Source organism: Chaetomium strumarium (genome assembly GCF_033439665.1).
Source record: "Chaetomium strumarium strain CBS 333.67 chromosome Unknown B0T15scaffold_1, whole genome shotgun sequence".
Taxonomy (NCBI): domain Eukaryota; kingdom Fungi; phylum Ascomycota; class Sordariomycetes; order Sordariales; family Chaetomiaceae; genus Chaetomium; species Chaetomium strumarium.
This window is the reverse complement of record NW_026944429.1, coordinates 70,880-87,730: the sequence shown is the minus strand read 5'-3', so window position 1 is coordinate 87,730 and position 16,851 is coordinate 70,880. Positions and strand designations below refer to the sequence as shown.

Below are 16,851 nucleotides of genomic sequence, written 5' to 3'. Positions count from 1 at the left end.
GCGAGCTCGGGATCAGGTGACTGGCATGGAGAGAGGCCCGCTCGGCCATTTGTTTTGTTCCGCAACTTCCGCTTGAGTAGGAGATGCCCATCAGTAAACAACGACGCTCGTCTCTGCGAACAAAATTCCTGGCGTATCATACATCATCCCACCCTGTGAAATCAACAATCAAGCTCGTCTTCCAACCCAAAGAAACCAATGACAATTATTTCGTTACTTTCGTGCCGCTGTTATTGCTTCGTCATCATCATGATCCGTCCACCCCCTCTCCGGGCCCCAGCAGATCCTCCTCCCGCGGGCTTCTGCCACCGCAAGGAGGCCACTCATCATGGGGCCAGACTTCTTGACGCTGGACCAAGCGTCAAAGTGAACGCTGTGCAAAAAAGGCATCTGCACCAAGACATTGTCCAGCAGGTTTCTAGTGAACAATTCGTAGAAGTTATCGGCCTGGCGGAACCCGTTGAAGATGTTATCACTGGGATCGACCTCGACGAACACTGTGAGTTTTCGCACATTAACGCAGTCCTCCAGTCCGAGTGCCTTGTTCACGACCCAGCTGCGCGGCGGCTTGCCCCAGTGGGGGCCGAGCCGCAGCTCGAGCGACGTGATCAACCGGCGCTGCCGAGCATTGAGTCGCGCAAGCAGGGGCTTCTTAGTCGTGGACGGGCGCCCGGACAGCGTCGGGAATATGCGGAACGTGCGTGTGCTGTAGAAGAAATACATGGCCTCGTGGTAGATGGCCCTGCATGTCCGGAAAAGCGCCAACTTCTTGTGGATGCGTTTGTAATTGTCAAAGCTAAGGTCGATGACACGATTGCATTCCGCGAAGTGGTGCGCATATATCTCAATGCGCAGCTCTGACGGCAACGCCAAGAATGGGAACGTCTTCCTCGCTTCTTGCTCCTGCCTGACGGCATTCTCACCCAAAGCGTCGGTCTGGTCGGAAAGCGTCAATGTATGGATCGGCACCTCGGAGAGATCGTCTTCTTGGTCCAACTCGGCCTCGGAGGGGTAGGTCGACGGATAGGCCGAGCTCAGCGGGGTCGTATCACTCGATTGGACCGGCGTTGGGAGAGAAGGGCCCGCGGCTGCGCGCGTCACCTTTCTGGGTCGTCTGGCGGGCATTGTCAAGAGGTTGGGGGTTGAAGCCCAAGATCGGCCGTTGGTGTTATGGTTTCAGCTTCTGTTGTAGAGCTTCTGTGGCATTGGGTTGAATCGATTAGCAAGAGCGGCATGGGTCGCAGATGCGTTGGGCTGAGTGACAGGCAACTTACGCTTTACAATAGGGTATTCAGAACTGCAGATGCCGGTGCAGACATGCAGGATAGGAAGTCAATTGCGAGGTCGCACTCTGTATGCTCGAGCTAGCAAGGTATATCTCGGAGGGTGGTCCCATTGCGAGTACTGCGACACAACAATCGGGCCACCCTCTAGAATGCATCCGCGGCGGCCATCGCTGGCAATGTCAAGAAAGCAGGCGGGTTGGCGACAGAGGATGCGTGGATCATGGAATTCCCGTACGCGACGTGGTAGAAAAGGGAGGATAAATGGGAAAAGGCCGGTAAAAAATGGAAACGTAGTGTAGGTATCCCTATTTAAAACGTCTCTGAGGTGAAGTTGGAGAGGGGAAGTCGTCTGGTGATCAAGAGGCGACCCGGAGAGAAGCATGCCGAAAGGGCCGGCCTCAGCACTTGCCATTGACAACCCCAGACTGCAACGCTCGCGGGGCGAATGGTGGTGGGGCACGTGAGCATGGGCTCATCCACCCCTGGCCAAGCGACCACTGAGCCGATCCATGACGAAGGACGGGCCCACATTGAATTGTGACCATATTCGGCTATCGCAGGTGGACCGTGCTTGCGCTTCAAGTTGTCGCTGGAAACTTCAACAAAAAACAAAGGTGCGTGCGTGATTGGAAGCTTCAATTGTCAATGTTCAGCTACAATAAAGTACTTTGACAATCAAGCGGCGTCTCATTTCAAACGACGTAGCCCAGAAGTCCTCCTCGCACACTCACTTGGAGGACCCGTGACCCCTAGGTACGGTACCCAAATGCCGCTCCACTTTACATGGGCGCTCCGTCGACAACCCAGTTCAGGAGAGTCGAGTTCATGATCTCGTCGGCCCTCTCCAGAAGCTCTTGGGCATCCCAGTTGGCCCAGACAAACTTGCCCTTCAGGAAGTTGGCCTCAGGCGACGCCAGCCAAACATAAAAGTGTCCGGGAAGGTCAGCTGTTTTGTAATCTTTGATTAATATCTATGCAAGGCAACGCTTTTATTTAATCAAACGAGAAAATGACAGCTTACCGGTATCCTGGGCTTCCTTTTGGTATCCATTGCTTTCGGTGGGCACCCAGCCGGGCTGCACATTAACAACACGCACACCCGGGTTCTCGGTCGCGATGAAGTTGGCTAGCTTGAGCGCGGCTGCCTTGGCAACAGAGTAGCCGCCCATGCCCGGGGTCGGGGCAGTGTTGGCCATGCAGCTGGATGTGTGGAGGAGAATGGGTTCGGGCCCAGCAAGCGGCTGGAAGGCTTGGAAAGAGTTGAGCAAAGCCAAGAGGGCGTCGGTGACGCCGCGAACGAGTGTGTCGGCATCGTAGCCTGCAATCGGACCCGGCGTGGGGATCCTACCCGCGTTGGCGACAAGGACATCGATTTTGCCGACCTTGTCGGCGATGGCCTGGAACGCGGCCTTGGTCCGCTCCAGGTCGGAGAGGTCCGCCGTCTGATATAAGACCTCAGTGCCCTTGGCTGCGGCTGCCGAGATGTCGGCCGCGCCGCTCTTGAGCTTGTCCTCGCGGCGCCCGACAATGGCGACAGAAGCAGCACCTGCTTTGGCAAAGGCCTTGGCGATGGCGAGACCAATACCAGTACCGCCACCGGTGACAATGACGTTCTTTCCCGCGGCTGACAGCTCAGGCCGAGTGGGCGAGATGAAGTCGTACGGCTCGGAGTGCCACTTCTTGGTGAAGGAGATGACACCAGGCATGTTGTTAAGGTCAGGTTGATTCGCCATGGTTGTGTGATGTCAAAGTCAAGGTGTTGGGATCTGACGAGTGAAGCTCAATATGAGTTGTGAAGCGAATAATGAGTACCGTGATGGTGAATCCTGTGGGTTGACGGCTGCAGTCCGGGCAGGGAGATGGGTCTTTAAATACTAAGTATTTGTCTCAACTCTCGAGTCGGGTCTTAACTTGCCATTCCTCATCTTGAGCATTCTTGCTTACGAATCCACAGCATAAACGAGTAGAGGAATACCGATCAATAAAGGCAGATGGGCAAGTTGGAAGGAAGCCCGAACCGGTCGCTATCTCTCGAACAATGGACCATTGCGTTGAGGTTCAAGTTACGAAGATGATGGAAACCAAGCTTCATGATTTATCAGCTGTATATGGAATGCAGTAGAAGCTTAAAGTGAGGTTCCAGGTACGAGAGCGGGAAGGAGGGCCTCGAAGGCTTGGAGTCGTTGAATAGCCTTCGTCGTTGCTCGGAGCTCCCCCTGGATTCAGGAGCTGGGAAGTGTGGGGCCTGCAACAGGGAATGCAAACCTGGAGCCCAATGGGCTGGTTAATAAACGAGGCGAGGTTAGCGTCTTTCGGTGTTAACGCAGCATGTCATATAGGAGACTCGGAAGTTGAAACTGTTTGGGACTCACTGGGAGACTGTTGCAGCAATGCATCGACCGACGACAAAACACCGTCTCTATTGCAACCACGCCACCTCTCGTGCTGTTGTGTGAGCTGGCTTGTGCTTCGCTGACCAGTTCGCCAAATCTAGAGCACCTCCAACGAAGAATTCTCGCTTACCTGTATTGAGGCAGATGGCAGGATCCTCGGCAGACACTTCCCGAAGGCGCAAATTCCACAGAAAATCGCGCCTTGGCTGCAGTAACTGCAAGCTGCGGAGAGTGAAGGCAAGTAGTAGCTAATGTTAGAGTTCCAGGCGCCACCATCATCTAACGTTATACAAGTGTGATGAGACTAAACCGGAATGCAAAAATTGCCGTTCCTACGGAGTCTTGTGCAGTTACCGCTCGAATGCAGGTGACCTCCATGTCCCCCGCGAGGTCATCACGAGTGCGTCTGCCGCCAGCAGCGACACAACAGACTCCTTGGAGCTGGATGGCCAGTGCGTCATGTCTTTGATGCGGCTTGGGACCCAGACTGCCGTGTCCATTTTAGACCTTGACCAGAGGGACGTATTACAACAGGCCCTTTCGGTATGTCAGGCCTGCACTATCACAAACCGCCATTGGAACATGCAGCTGAGTAAGGTACCTACTCGTCCCAGACTCCGTATCTCATGCATGCCATCCTGGCCGTCAGCGCCATCCACGACCGCTACCGGGGTAACATCCCTATTGCTGGTCCCACTCGGCGCGAGGCCTACCACTCATCCCAGGGCGCGAGCCTGTTCAACAGAAAGCTGTCCGGGCCGATCCCTCCCCAAGACCGAGACACACTCTGGATGGCTGCTACCTACCTGGGGATTGTGGCTTTCTGCTCTAATATTCCAGAAACACCAGAGGAGTGCTGGCCTCTGAAACCCGACCCTTCGCACCTGGACTGGCTGCGTATGACCGAAGCCAAAATGGCCATCTGGGAGCTTGCCAATCCTCTGCAGCCTGGAAGCCTGTTCCGGAGCATGGCAGACGAGTTTAACGAGATGTACACGCCGCTGCCAACAGCACCTATCGAAGGGGCCCCGCCGGCGCTGCTACACCTCTGCCACATCACTTCTTGTTCTTCCGCAACCAACAACCCGTACTACACCGCGGTGCGACTGCTTGCCCCCCTTTTCAACAACATGAAGCCTGGAACATTGGCGAGGTCCAAAATTCTCAGTTTCACGAGTCAAATGCAGAAGAGCTTCAGGGCTTTGCTCTATGAACGAGATCCTGTCGCCTTACTGCTCCTGGCCCTATGGTACGAGAAGAGTCGCCCACATGTCTGGTGGCTGCGGCATCGCTCTACCATCGAGTACCAAGCAATCACTTTATACCTCAGGCGATGTCAAAGTGAAAACGGGGCTATTATGGGTCTGCTTTCTGAAATCGTCCAGGGATCTCCCCGTTAGCCGTGCAGCTTTGGGACTGACTCCCTATAAGACAGAATACAAAGTCCCTTCGCGTCCTAACCTCCCCTCTCTCACATCTTTGAGTCAACGGTGGGGCCGAATACCACATCACCAGGTGTTCGACAGTCTCCCGCCCCTCTCCACAGGTCTTGTCTTGGAACAGGGTCTCCTGCTGATAGTCGAGGTCGTTTGCGGACCGTGTTGTCGTCCGACCGTCTCGTTTCTCAAGGCGCCTCTCTCTCCAGGCCTCATCTATTACCCTATCCGCATCGGTCATCCCACCCATCTAAACTACAACTATATTGGCGGCTCCTTCTACCGCTATGAGCTCCTATAGCCTAAAGGCTTGCGGTCGGCCCCTGTTGTCTGTTCTCGAGTTAAACTTTCGGTCTATCCTACCGCAAGCCGCGTAGATAATGCTCACCATAGTCTCCTTTCCATCTTGGCCGTCGGCTAAAGTAGGTATTTAAAGCTATCCCTTAAAATTAGCTAGTCGTTCGTAAAAGTATAGGTCTAATAGCGGCACCCTATATCTCTATTTTTAAGGTTCCGAATAGGAGTAGACTTGACGACCCCCACCACCATCCGTAGACTCTCGTTTGGGGCTCTACCAAGCGCCTTGGAAATCCCTCTCGTTGCTGGCTCACCCCGCCTTTTCGGTAAGAACGTGAAAGGATGATGCGCTATAGTCTATCGCTAATAACCGAATGCATTTGAGCATACCTCTCGTGCTTTAGCCAGCCCTAGGCCCCATGCTTTCGCCGTTATCCTTGATGGAGCGTAGCTCTGTGTATTCAACTTCCGCTCTACTGCTACTATCATGACCCAAGGCCTGCAGGCATTACCGAACTGAGCTCAGCGGCGACATGCTGAAATATGTATAGTATGAAATTCGCACAAGTTAAAGGAAGTCAACAACGCTTGGTAGTGCGGTTGCATCGGTGATCCATCTCAACTAGCTGGCAGCAAGAGTAGCATACTGCCAACCGTTTTTGGGCCGCGGTGCAGAGAAAGCTCTTGGGCAGTAACATCATAGACATAATAGTCACCCTCGTGTGGTTAACCCTTGCAAGTCATACACACGTCGTCTTCGAACACCGGGTACACGTTGCCACTTTCCCGTTGATGAACTGCTGCGGTATGAATATAGAACATGTTGGCTGGTGACAGTATGTTCTGTTCGGTATCTCGATCTCCCCCTTCTTGACTAGATTGACCAGAAACTCTCCAACATTACTTGACGGAAGGTACGGTTTTTCTTTAGACGTTAGAGTGGCGTTGATTTGTCACACACTACTACAGGCTACGGCATCCTCTTAGTCTGCCGCATGTTAAGTATAAGTGAGAAACGGGGACCACAAGAGCACTGTGGGACCTCCTTTCGCTGTCTGGGAGGCGCTTGCCAGAATAGTATTGAACTCGTCATCCCCAAGGCGGACAGTCGCATCTCTGCGGATGCTCTTGTCATTATGGCTCTGCAGCTGGCTAGGCAAGCAAAGTACCTTGAGAATCAATGTGCGTGCTCATCCTGTTGTCGATTTTGGTTGCTTATTATCTTGTTTTCCATCGAGGGCGAATTCGATAATCCAAGCATGTGTGGAGTCGCGCAACGGGGACCTGATTAGATAGATTGGTGGGGCAAGTGGGGGCGGGCGGAGGAATCAGAAAACGGCATGGCTCTCTTTGAGATGCGATTTTCACCCACCGCGAGCGCGGCCAAAGAGAATGCAGAAGGGTCATCTGTGGATTGCGAACAATCAGTGCAAACCGGACGGCAATCCAAGACTTTTCCTTGGACCTCGCCCGCTTTCCAGGAGCAGCTGCTTCCATTTGGATATTCTGCAACGGGCGCACTGGTATTATCCCGTGACGCAGCTGAACCCGGACTAGAGCGATGATGTTATCGCGAGCAGCTGCGCGCCAGGCTGCGGGCCTACGGCGAGCAGCGACGCTCGCGCCGCCATCTGCTCTTCGGCCTCGCAGCTTGCCTGCGATTTGGACAAGAGGCATGGCCAAGGACAACAACAAGTCGCAGCAGCCCCGATTCTCCCGATCCCCAAACCCGTCCGCCCAAAAACCGTCACAGGCACCAGCCACCGGCTCTTCGGCCGCGTCGACGCCTGTGCCTGAACCCCCGAAAGAACCCGCTGTCCAGCGGTCCGCCGAGCCTTCTGCGCCACAAGAAGTCCAGGAACCAGTACCCGATCTCTCCAAGCTTCCCGATCTCACACAGGGCATTCCTTCGACACTAGAGTATGAAACCACGGGAGCCACCGACCGGGCCGCCCTGGCCGCTATTGAAGAGGGGGAAGCTGCAACATCTGGATCCGGCGGGGGCGGACGTCGGCCAAAGGGTGAACTCCCTGCATCTGCGTACGTTTCATCGTCGGAGCGGCGGCGGCAGAAGTGGGCCATGTGGGCGCTTGCCGGCGCCGGTGCGTCCGCCGTCGTGGGTGTTGCGTACCTGGGCCGGGACTGGGACGAGGATGAACTCAAGAAGAACCCTGACATTCCCAACGGCTGGGGCATTGGCCTCTGGTGGAAGCGCGCCATAGTACGCATGGGCAGTACCGTGACATACTATCAGGAACCCGCGTTCGAGAAGCTGCTGCCGGACCCGGACCCTTCGTTCGAGCGGCCATACACGCTGTGCATCAGTCTGGAGGACATGCTAGTGCACAGCGAGTGGAGTCGGGAACACGGCTGGCGGGTGGCGAAACGCCCCGGCGTCGACTACTTTTTGCACTACCTGAGCCAGTACTACGAAATTGTCCTCTTTACCACCGTCCCCTTTGCCACGGGTGAGCCGCTGGTGCGCAAGCTCGACCCCTACCACTTCATCATGTGGCCGCTCTTCCGGGAAGCCACCAAGTACAAGGACGGCGAGATCGTCAAGGTATAACGTCCCCCTTCAGCGTCGTGGCCGTAGAGTGTTCGACGGCGCTAACAGTGGAACAGGATCTGTCCTATCTCAATCGAGACCTGTCCAAGGTGATCATCATCGATACCGAGCCCAAGCATGTGCGCTTCCAACCCGAGAACGCCATCATCCTGCCCAAGTGGAAGGGTGATACCAGGGACAAGGAACTCGTGTCGCTGGTTCCCTTCCTTGAGTTTATCCACGCAATGCAGTACAGCGATGTACGCAAGGTCATCAAGTCGTTCGAAGGCACCCACATCCCGACCGAGTTCGCCCGGAGGGAGGCAATCGCCAGGGCCGAGCACAACAAACGGATCCAAGCGAAGTCGCCCCGCGCGGGAGGCATGAGCTGGCTGGCCAGCCACCTCGGCCTCAAGCCCAGCAGCATGAGCCTGATGGTGGCTCCCGAGGGCGAAGAGAACCCGACCGAGGCATTTGCTAAGGGCAAGATGCTGCAGGACATTCAGCGTGAGCGTGGCATCCGGAACTACCTGATGCTGGAGGAGGAGATCCGCAAGAACGGCGAGAAGTGGCTCAAGGAGGAGCAAGAGGCCATGGAGAAAGCCCAGAAGGAGGCCATGAAGAGCATGAAGTCATCTTTCTTTGGCTGGTTCACCCCGGCCGACGCTCCACGGGACGGGAGCCAAAGCAGCAGCGAGACGAAGCGCAGCTAATGACGCGCGCGGTCTGACGCTCCCTGCACCATGTATCATCATCACTCTCACACAGACCCCCGCTTCTCTCCTAAGAGGATTGGACGCTACAGGTGCCCAGTCTCTCATCTCGGTTGATGAGATCCTCACACGAGGCGCAACATCGGCCAACGACATAAGATAATCACTAGCCCGGAAAGCAGGCATCCGGGCCCCATGTATCATACCACCACCCATACTAAACTGCAATGTACAACACGTCTCCAAGTGCTCTTGCATCATCTCCTCTCTGTCTGAGGTTGGAAAGGATGTCCGGCGCACGGCGTACCATGGAAGGGCAAACACACGTCAGCTGTGTCCCGGTCCACAAATCCCGCTGCAGACCACTTCGCGGTTCACAGAAGGTCTGACAGGGTTTCCGATGAATGGGCAACGGAGAAGCGTTCCCTCTCTTAACTTTATCGCAATCTAGCAATAGCAACCTTCACATTACCAGGAAGCACTATCAGCTCCTGTTTCGTCTAACCGTGGGAATACTACTTGCTAGATAAGTCGTTGCGACCAGCATATCCCAATCCCAAGGAGAGAGGAAGTTGTACAGTACACGCTCTCAGAGTCCAGCAATCGTGTAATGGCCCCCCTAGGCTTGGAGAGCGGATGCACGTCACCTCAAGTGATAAGATACCGACGGGTGCAGCGCAGGTTGGTGTCTGTTTCCCGTGTTTGCTGAGCCATCCGTATTCTGCACGGAGCCTCGCGGATGTGACGATGAAACAAGCCATCAAAACTCCAGAGATGCGCCGGGTAGTCGACATGGATGAAACCTTCCTAGCATATCAGGGTGCTCAGACGTTGATCCATTCCCAGTCAGATCATGGACACACGGGTATTCATCATGCTTGAGCCGGTCACGGAGCTGGAGACTGGCGGGCATACTTTGGGACATGGCAAACAGAGGTGCTTGGCCATACAGTTCTCCTCAACACGTAGAGACCGTCTTTATGTTAGTTAGAGATGTCTATATGTAGACCAGCTCTGCCCGCCCTCTTCTTTCTGCGCTTCCATCATCAGACTTCCAACACCATTCGTACCTTTTCCAAGTCCATAACCCACATTGAGCCTCTGCATCAACGTCCACGTTCCCATCTCGTTCCCAGCCTCTCCGGCTTCCACTCAAGCCAAGATGAAGCTCAAGACTACGTTGATTACCGCTGTCCTGGCCACCCACACAGCCAGCGCCTTGCCTACTACTGGCGGAGGCAATGTGAATGAGAAGACCGCGTTCAACCAGCGTCTTGAACAGGAGATGCTGAACAACGCCCAGTCGTCTTCGGGAGTACTATCCCGCGACGAGTCTTGGGTCTCTAAGGGGCAGGTTGATTCTAAGCTTGCCGACAGCGCCTTTCGGAGTGGGATGGCCATCCGCGTCATCCAGACATCGACATCCCCACCGGCTCCCTGGGATGTTGCGGAAACACCCACAGCTATACCTGCTCTCTGGGATGAGGACAGCAAGTTGCCCTCGGTTCAGCAGAGGTCACACATACCCACGCATCCGGAGGACGGAGGAAAACAGTTGGTCAATGCTGTTGGGGTTCACTCCGAGCTCCAAGCCGAACAAGGCCCATCCACCCGCGGGGTGGAGGATGCCAACATGGCACGCAATCCCCTCCCAGCCTCCGACATCAGCCCGGCCACATCGAGAAGGATGGGCAATGCTCGGAGCGCGAGGGACAACACTGCGACATCTGCTTCTTCGGAAAATCAGCAACCCGGCTTGAAGTCCACGGTCCGCGAGCTCCTCAGGGCCTTGGTCCACGGCAAGGAGCAGCACCAGCAGCACCAACAGCAGCACGCCGCCCAGGAAAAGGGAGTCCACGACCGGGTGCGTCTGGCGGCGCGGAACCATGAGATGTCTCACAAGGAAGCCCAACAGCAGGGGTCGTCTGAGCCTTCCATCGGAGTCCGTCAGATGTCGCTGTCAAGCGGGAATAGTAAGGCCATGACCGGCATGTCGCAGGATGCGATGAGCCAAAACCAGGAGGAGAAGCAGGAGGTTTCCTCCTCGGGCTACCTGAACCCCCGTAGTGCACGGCAGGTCGGGGAGGGCGAGCGAATGAGGGGATCCCAGTCCGAGCTGATGGACTGTGTTGGAGCTGCCGGGGACGATATCAACAAGTGAGTTTTTGATTCCGCTTGTTGTTGTTGTTATTGTTGTTTTCGTTCCGTTTCATAGTATCTCGCTTTAGAGTTCTTCTCCCTCCCTCCCGCGCTTCCCCCCCCAACCGGCCCACCCTTGCTTGATCGAAAATGCAGATGCTACTAAGTAGTAATCTCGGAACAAGTCGCTGACATGCATGGCCTTAGGCAGAGCCTCTGCGTCTCCGCGACCAAAGCCACCCACGTTTCCAACGGAACCAGCTCGGCTTGTATGGCTGCTCGAGGGGTGGAAAATTAGCTGTTGTTCACAAAGAGAGGAGGTGTCAAGGGGGTTGGTACCAAGTAATAAGTATTACTGGAAGGGCGCCAACGCTGTATGCTAGTCTTGCGTTTTCTCTTCACCAAGGTCGATGGCTCAAGGAGCCTCAGATGTCTATTTGTAACCGCGCTGAGTTTATGTCCGCTGCCTTTTGGTAGACTCCTTCCTCAGAGGGGGCCTGTGAGGCTGGTTCTGTAGTCATACAGATTGGTGCCCGGCCCTGCGTATAAACGACCCCGTGCTGGTGATTTGAGACGCATGTGGTATAGTCTGCCGCATTTACAAACATGTGTTGACGGATAGAGTGCGAACATGGTAGATATTACGTAGATTTTTATACAACAGAGACTGTAAGGTATACCAATCCAAATACATTTTTTGTTACCCCTTGCCACCGCCGTTGACCAGGTCGCCACCATTCACGCGCGTTTTGACATCGGCATCGGCATCGGCATCGGCATCAGCCAGCTCTCTCTGCGGTGTACATAACCGCACGACGGACCTCTCCACGGTCTCATCCACATCAAACCCCACGGCAGAAAACACCGTAGCGAGACCATACAGCAGGATCCCCGCCACGACAATGACATCCAGAACGTGCACCACCCACCAAAAGTGCTGCTTCCCCAGCGGGCAGGTCGCATACTCGGCCTTCCACTCCCAGGCGGCCTCGTCGAACCAGACGCTCAGCAGGCCCGCGTTGCCGCCGAACTCGCCCATCATGCTGCGCACCGTGACCTCACGGACGCCGGGCAGGTCCTCGCGGCCGACGATCCCGGCGGCCTTGGCCTGGCGCCAGCGCTTGACCTCCCACCGGCGCTGCTCCGAGTCGGCGATGGACTGGTTGATGTAGTGCCACGTGTCGCAGCCTTCGTGGTCGTGGCCGTTTAGGATGATGCCGCGTCGCCCCTGGCCGCGGCCAGGCGCCGTGGTGCTGCCCGACATGCCGAGGATGCCCTCGAGGAAGCCCTTGCTGGCGGCGTCGCTGAGCTGGTTCTGCTCGCGCAGGGTGCCGTCGTGCTCGTGGAAGTCGAAAAAGGGGTCGTCGACGCAGACGCCCTCAGGCTTGTACAGCGGGATGTGGGTGAGGATGAGGGTGAACTGGCCCTTGAACTCGACGGCGGCGGCCGTGCTGATGACCTTGTTGATGAAGGCGTATGTGTCGTCCTGCAGCGCGGTGCTTGCGGCGGGCGTGTCGAGGTTCATGTCGTTGAGCACGACGATGCGCAGCTCCGGGACAAGTCGGTCCGAGGTGCGGTCGGCGTCGAAGACGGTCGCGGCCAGCGACGCGTTGCTCAGGGGCAGCTCGAAGCGCAGCTCGTAATTCACCTTGCCAAAGGTGCGCTCGAATCGTTCGGCTCTCTCCTCGTTGATGTCCCCCGCGTAGCCGATGTCGTGGTTCCCGGCCACGTTGATGATGCGGCGGACCCATGCGGCGGACTCGTTGAACGGACCGCCTCCGAGGTTGCCCGCTAGGTCGTACTCGTCGGCGGGGTAGGCGGCCAGATCGTCCGGCACGCGCTCGGCACCGCGGAACACCCGAGTCCAGTAGCGGTCGGCCCGGCGGTAGAACTCGTCGTCGTCGAGCCATTGGCTTCCCACCAGGTCGCCGAGCACCGTGACGTGCGTCGGGCGTGTCCACCAATGTATCGTCCGGTAGATGTGAGCGAGGTAGAAGTCGTTGCCAAACAGGTCGACTTTCTTGCGCAGCGATTCGAGCGCGTCGAAGGTGTCCTCCAGCAAGATGTCGACCAGGTCGTGGAGGCTCTGGCGGATGCGCTGTCGCAGGGACGGGTGGCTCGTCTGGAACGTCACATGCCGGAGCAGGCTCTTCGCGTGGGGGAAGACGCCGAGGTAGTCGATCGGGATCGACGTGTCGCCCTCGAGCTGCGGGTCGCCCAGGGCGAGAAGGCGGAACGGCGCGAGAGGTCGTGAGGGGACAAGCACGCTCGAGTTGCCATTCCCAGCAGTCCCAGCGGCCGAGTGCCAGTGCACTTTCGCTGTCTCGAAGAATGCGGCACGCCCAGTGTCGGCGGCGGACGCAGCATGACCATCGCTTTTCTGGCCCGGCGGCAGCGGAAATGCGCACGCGTTGAAGACCGGGTAAAGGTACAGGTAGATCGTCAGCGCGACCGACAGGGGAATCAGCATGCGCAGGCCATCGCGAAGGAGCGCAGTTGCCGACAGGCGCGTCATCAAGGCAGCGGCATGAGGGGCGCTCACTGAGGCCCTGTTGATGCAAAGGGGTGTAGCAGAAAAGAAATAAAAACCAGAGCCGTACGGATAACCAAACAGCCGGAGGATGCTGCTGAGCTGAAACTTGTTGAACTTCCTGTTGGCGAAGTGAAACAGCAAATGGAATCGTCGGAAAAATCGGGGCTTGGCGTGGCGACTGCCTGTAAGTGGGTCGCAAGGGGTCCTCAGGGGCAACAACCCAAGGGACCGGTTCGCCTCCACACCTCGGAGCGAACCGACTTCCCACCTCATCATGCTATGCCAGACTGTATCGGTTGTCTGTTGTCGTTCTGATGAGCGTCCGACTTCAAACTATTGATATGTTGAGTGTATACGATTCCAAGTTGAGCTGATATAGGAACTCTAGATCCCGAAGATTGCCGGCTGGGGTGTTTCAGACTTCAAGATGGGCAACTTCATCTAACGTATCTTATAAGCGAGCCGGCCACTTTACCCGCGACGCGTCACTTCCGCGCTTAAAACCAGATTTTCTTTACAACCTAACATGTCTTCTTCTTCGTACGAGGCTAGGATAAACCTAGCCCTCGAAGCGATACAAAAAGACCAAAAACTAAGCATAAGGGCTGCAGCGAAGTACTACGACGTTCGACGAACAACCTTGCAAGACCGACTAGCGGGCCGGCCTGCACGACGCGACACTACGCCCAACTCGCGCCGGCTCACCGATTCCGAAGAGAAGGCTCTTGTTCAGTATATAATTAAGCTATCTAAGCGAGCTTTTCCGCCGAGACTACGTAGTATGGAAGATATAGCTAACCAACTGCTATATATACGACGCGCCCCCTGTCGGCAAGCTCTGGGCGTATAACTTTGTCAAACGCCAGCCAAAGCTCCAGACACGTTATACGTATAGATATAATTACCAGAGGGCCAAGTGCAAGGATCCAAAGGTTATTGCCGAATGGTTTGGCCTTATATAGAATGTCAAGGCTAAGTATAACATTATAGATGACGATATCTATAACTTCGATGAGACTGGGTTTATAATAGGCATTATCTTCCCGGGCATGGTGGTTACAACCTCGGATGGCCGTGGCAAGGCAAAGCTAGCCTAGCCTGGCAACTGCGAATAGGCGATAGTAATCTAAGGTGTCAATGCCCTTAGCTGGGCTATCCCTCCGTTTATCATCTTAGCCATATAATACTACCTCGTGTCACGAACCAACCATATAGCAAGACCCGGTGGGGCACAACGGAAACAGGCAGAACCAATCAGCAGGGGTGAAAAGCTGCAGGCGGCCGCATAGGGACGACCTGGGTAGCTCAGGGTCGCCGGCGAGCGAGAACGATCATGATAGACTTGGGTAGCCGTCTACCCAAGGCGATCGAGGGTAGACCACGGTAGCTGGCGAACGACGGCGAGCCAACAGGATCGGCTAGGTATATAGTCATTCGTTATGGAGGGCTCTGGGAGTCCTCCAGTGAGCAATACAAGCAGTAAGGTAGCCCTACATTACTGTGCAGACATTGCGACTTGCATTGTTGTGAACTTTTTAGCTTCACCGAGACCTACAGTCCGACTAACAGATACCTTCGACCGGCGAACCCTTTCAGAGGCAGGACTGCCTGTGGTTTCGTCACACCTCGCCAACTAGTATACTGAGTGCAACCTCCTAGCCGACTGGCACATCGCAACTACCGAGAATGGCTAGACTACTAATACAGTTGGCCTTAATTAGATCAAGCACTTCGACTACTAAGTCGACCATTCCTCATTCCGCCCACCCCCTATTCCGCCCACTTTGTAAGTCCACACCGCTTTTTCAACCCAACCACTTCAACTTACCATAACTCACTCAATCTCTGGCCAAACGGCCTTTTTTTTGTATCAAACTGATTGCCAGTTCAAGATGGCTTACTCAGAGCAAGATATACAAGATGCAGTTGAGCAATACCGTCTTGGGCGCCAGTCATTGCGAAGCATCTGTAGTGAGTTCGGCATCCCACGCTCTACTATTCGCGACCGCCTTCGTGGTACTCAGACCCATTCAACTGCGGCCGAACCGCAACATACACTTAGCCGAGTACAAGAAGATCATCTTACGCGATGAGTCTTAGCCTAGGTCGCTCTAGGTGTCCCACCAACCCATGCGCAGACCCGGGAGTTCGCCAGCCGGGTTCTATAGGCCCAAGGAGCACCCGAAAAGACTATCGGGAAGAGCTAGATCAACCGGTTTATCCGAAGGAACCCGGTCCTCCGTACCTAGCGAGGCCGTAAGATCGACTCAGCCCGTATCAATGGCGCTACTGACTCAGTTATCTATAGCTGGTTCCCACTCCTGAAAATCCCAGCCATCAAGGACATCTTACCGGCTAACCGCTGGAACTTTGATGAATTCGGCCTTATAGAAGGTCAGGGTATCAACGGCTTGGTAGTTGGAAGTGCCCACATACACGCAGTTGTGACGAAACCACAGGCAGTCCTGCCTCTGAAAGGGTTCGCCGGTCGAAGGTGTCTGCTGGTCGGACTGTAGGTCTCGGTGAAGCCAAAGGGTTCACAACAATGCGAGTCGCAATGTCTGCACAGTAATGTAGGGCTACCTTACTGCTTGTATTGCTCACTGGAGAACTCCCAGAGTCCTCCAGAACGAGTGTCTAGCTGTCCTATATACTACGGTCCTTCCTATGGATCACGGCCTCCCTCCGGTGATCCCTTATACTGGATCACCTTGGATCACCAGTGATCCCCCTGTGAGCCTCATACCTGGCTCACCAAGCCTTCCCTATGCCAAGTGTGATCCTCTTCTGATTGGTCCGTTCCTGGACCAGAATGATTGGACGCAGGCGTCGCCCGCAGACCATGCAGGTCGGCCCCACCGGCCGCTGCAGGTTAATTCATGACAGCAGTGCAACGGAAAGTCCCTGGTTCGCGTACGTAGACCTCCTTCTTAGAGTGCGTCTCTGCGACAGGGGTATCACTCCCACCAGCTGTTATTTTCAAGGGCAAGAGTGTTCAATAGCAGTGGTTTCCTATCGCCAAGGACGAACTAAAGGACTGGCTATTCACTGCAACTGAAAAAGGCTAGGTAAATAGAGTGGTTGCGTTAGAATGGCTGCAATAGGTCTTTATCCCCCGGACCCAGCCGCAAGATCCTACCCAGAAGCGTCTGTTGATACTGGACGGCCACGATAGCCATATAAGCACTGAGTTTATATAGGAGTGCTTCAGCAATAATATCCAACTACTCTTTTTACCAGCCCATACCTCCTACGTCCTCCAGCTGTTGGATTTATCAGTGTTCTCCCCCCTAAAGCACACCTACTATAAGCTCCTCAACCAGTTAACCAGCTGGTCAGAAACTACGGCATTAGGCAAGCAGTTGATATTGCGGTGCCTCGTCAAGGCTCGCAGGGAGGCAATTACAGCTCATAATATATATATTCTCCTACTCCGCTATGCCTAGTTATTTACAAGGCGCGCCGGACCCTCTACTGCTATGTATAAAGGGAAAACCGTACCGTTC

The 16,851-nt window shown here is 55.3% G+C and overlaps 8 protein-coding genes across 8 annotated transcripts; 4 read left to right on the top strand and 4 right to left on the bottom strand.

The window, feature by feature from the left end:
• Position 1: 1 nt before the first annotated feature.
• Positions 2-1,398, bottom strand: B0T15DRAFT_480 (uncharacterized protein). The gene is made up of 2 exons (XM_062865999.1): positions 1,275-1,398; positions 2-1,197 (listed from the first exon to the last, which is right to left on the bottom strand). The coding sequence occupies exon 2, from the start codon at positions 1,123-1,125 to the stop codon at positions 214-216; it is 912 nt and encodes a 303-aa protein (XP_062725104.1). The 5' UTR covers positions 1,126-1,197; positions 1,275-1,398; the 3' UTR covers positions 2-213.
• Positions 1,399-2,065: 667 nt separating this feature from the next.
• On the bottom strand, positions 2,066-2,992 carry B0T15DRAFT_387319 (uncharacterized protein; the record flags this gene model as incomplete). The annotated part of the gene is made up of 2 exons (XM_062864377.1): positions 2,066-2,232; positions 2,308-2,992. The coding sequence occupies 2 exons, from the start codon at positions 2,990-2,992 to the stop codon at positions 2,066-2,068; spliced, it is 852 nt and encodes a 283-aa protein (XP_062725103.1).
• A 637-nt stretch (positions 2,993-3,629) lies between these two features.
• On the top strand, positions 3,630-5,268 carry B0T15DRAFT_515217 (uncharacterized protein). The gene is made up of 3 exons (XM_062868171.1): positions 3,630-3,916; positions 3,974-4,222; positions 4,294-5,268. The coding sequence occupies exons 1-3, from the start codon at positions 3,824-3,826 to the stop codon at positions 5,077-5,079; spliced, it is 1,128 nt and encodes a 375-aa protein (XP_062725102.1). The 5' UTR covers positions 3,630-3,823; the 3' UTR covers positions 5,080-5,268.
• A 1,708-nt stretch (positions 5,269-6,976) lies between these two features.
• Positions 6,977-8,673, top strand: B0T15DRAFT_389662 (HAD-like domain-containing protein; the record flags this gene model as incomplete). Its single annotated transcript, XM_062864503.1, has 2 exons — positions 6,977-7,975; positions 8,038-8,673. The coding sequence occupies 2 exons, from the start codon at positions 6,977-6,979 to the stop codon at positions 8,671-8,673; spliced, it is 1,635 nt and encodes a 544-aa protein (XP_062725101.1).
• A 452-nt stretch (positions 8,674-9,125) lies between these two features.
• On the bottom strand, positions 9,126-9,567 carry B0T15DRAFT_385 (uncharacterized protein). The gene has a single exon (XM_062864270.1). The coding sequence runs from the start codon at positions 9,465-9,467 to the stop codon at positions 9,189-9,191; it is 279 nt and encodes a 92-aa protein (XP_062725100.1). The 5' UTR covers positions 9,468-9,567; the 3' UTR covers positions 9,126-9,188.
• On the top strand, positions 9,567-10,978 carry B0T15DRAFT_545048 (uncharacterized protein; the record flags this gene model as incomplete). The annotated part of the gene is made up of 2 exons (XM_062870118.1): positions 9,567-10,830; positions 10,969-10,978. The coding sequence occupies exons 1-2, from the start codon at positions 9,836-9,838 to the stop codon at positions 10,976-10,978; spliced, it is 1,005 nt and encodes a 334-aa protein (XP_062725099.1). The 5' UTR covers positions 9,567-9,835.
• Positions 10,979-11,505: 527 nt separating this feature from the next.
• Positions 11,506-13,464, bottom strand: B0T15DRAFT_515212 (uncharacterized protein). The gene has a single exon (XM_062868170.1). It carries the CDS (start codon positions 13,325-13,327, stop codon positions 11,513-11,515), a length of 1,815 nt encoding a protein of 604 aa, XP_062725098.1. The 5' UTR covers positions 13,328-13,464; the 3' UTR covers positions 11,506-11,512.
• A 1,632-nt stretch (positions 13,465-15,096) lies between these two features.
• Positions 15,097-16,344, top strand: B0T15DRAFT_357 (uncharacterized protein). The gene is made up of 4 exons (XM_062864151.1): positions 15,097-15,131; positions 15,257-15,601; positions 15,654-15,786; positions 16,232-16,344. The coding sequence occupies exons 2-4, from the start codon at positions 15,435-15,437 to the stop codon at positions 16,277-16,279; spliced, it is 348 nt and encodes a 115-aa protein (XP_062725097.1). The 5' UTR covers positions 15,097-15,131; positions 15,257-15,434; the 3' UTR covers positions 16,280-16,344.
• Positions 16,345-16,851: the final 507 nt, after the last annotated feature.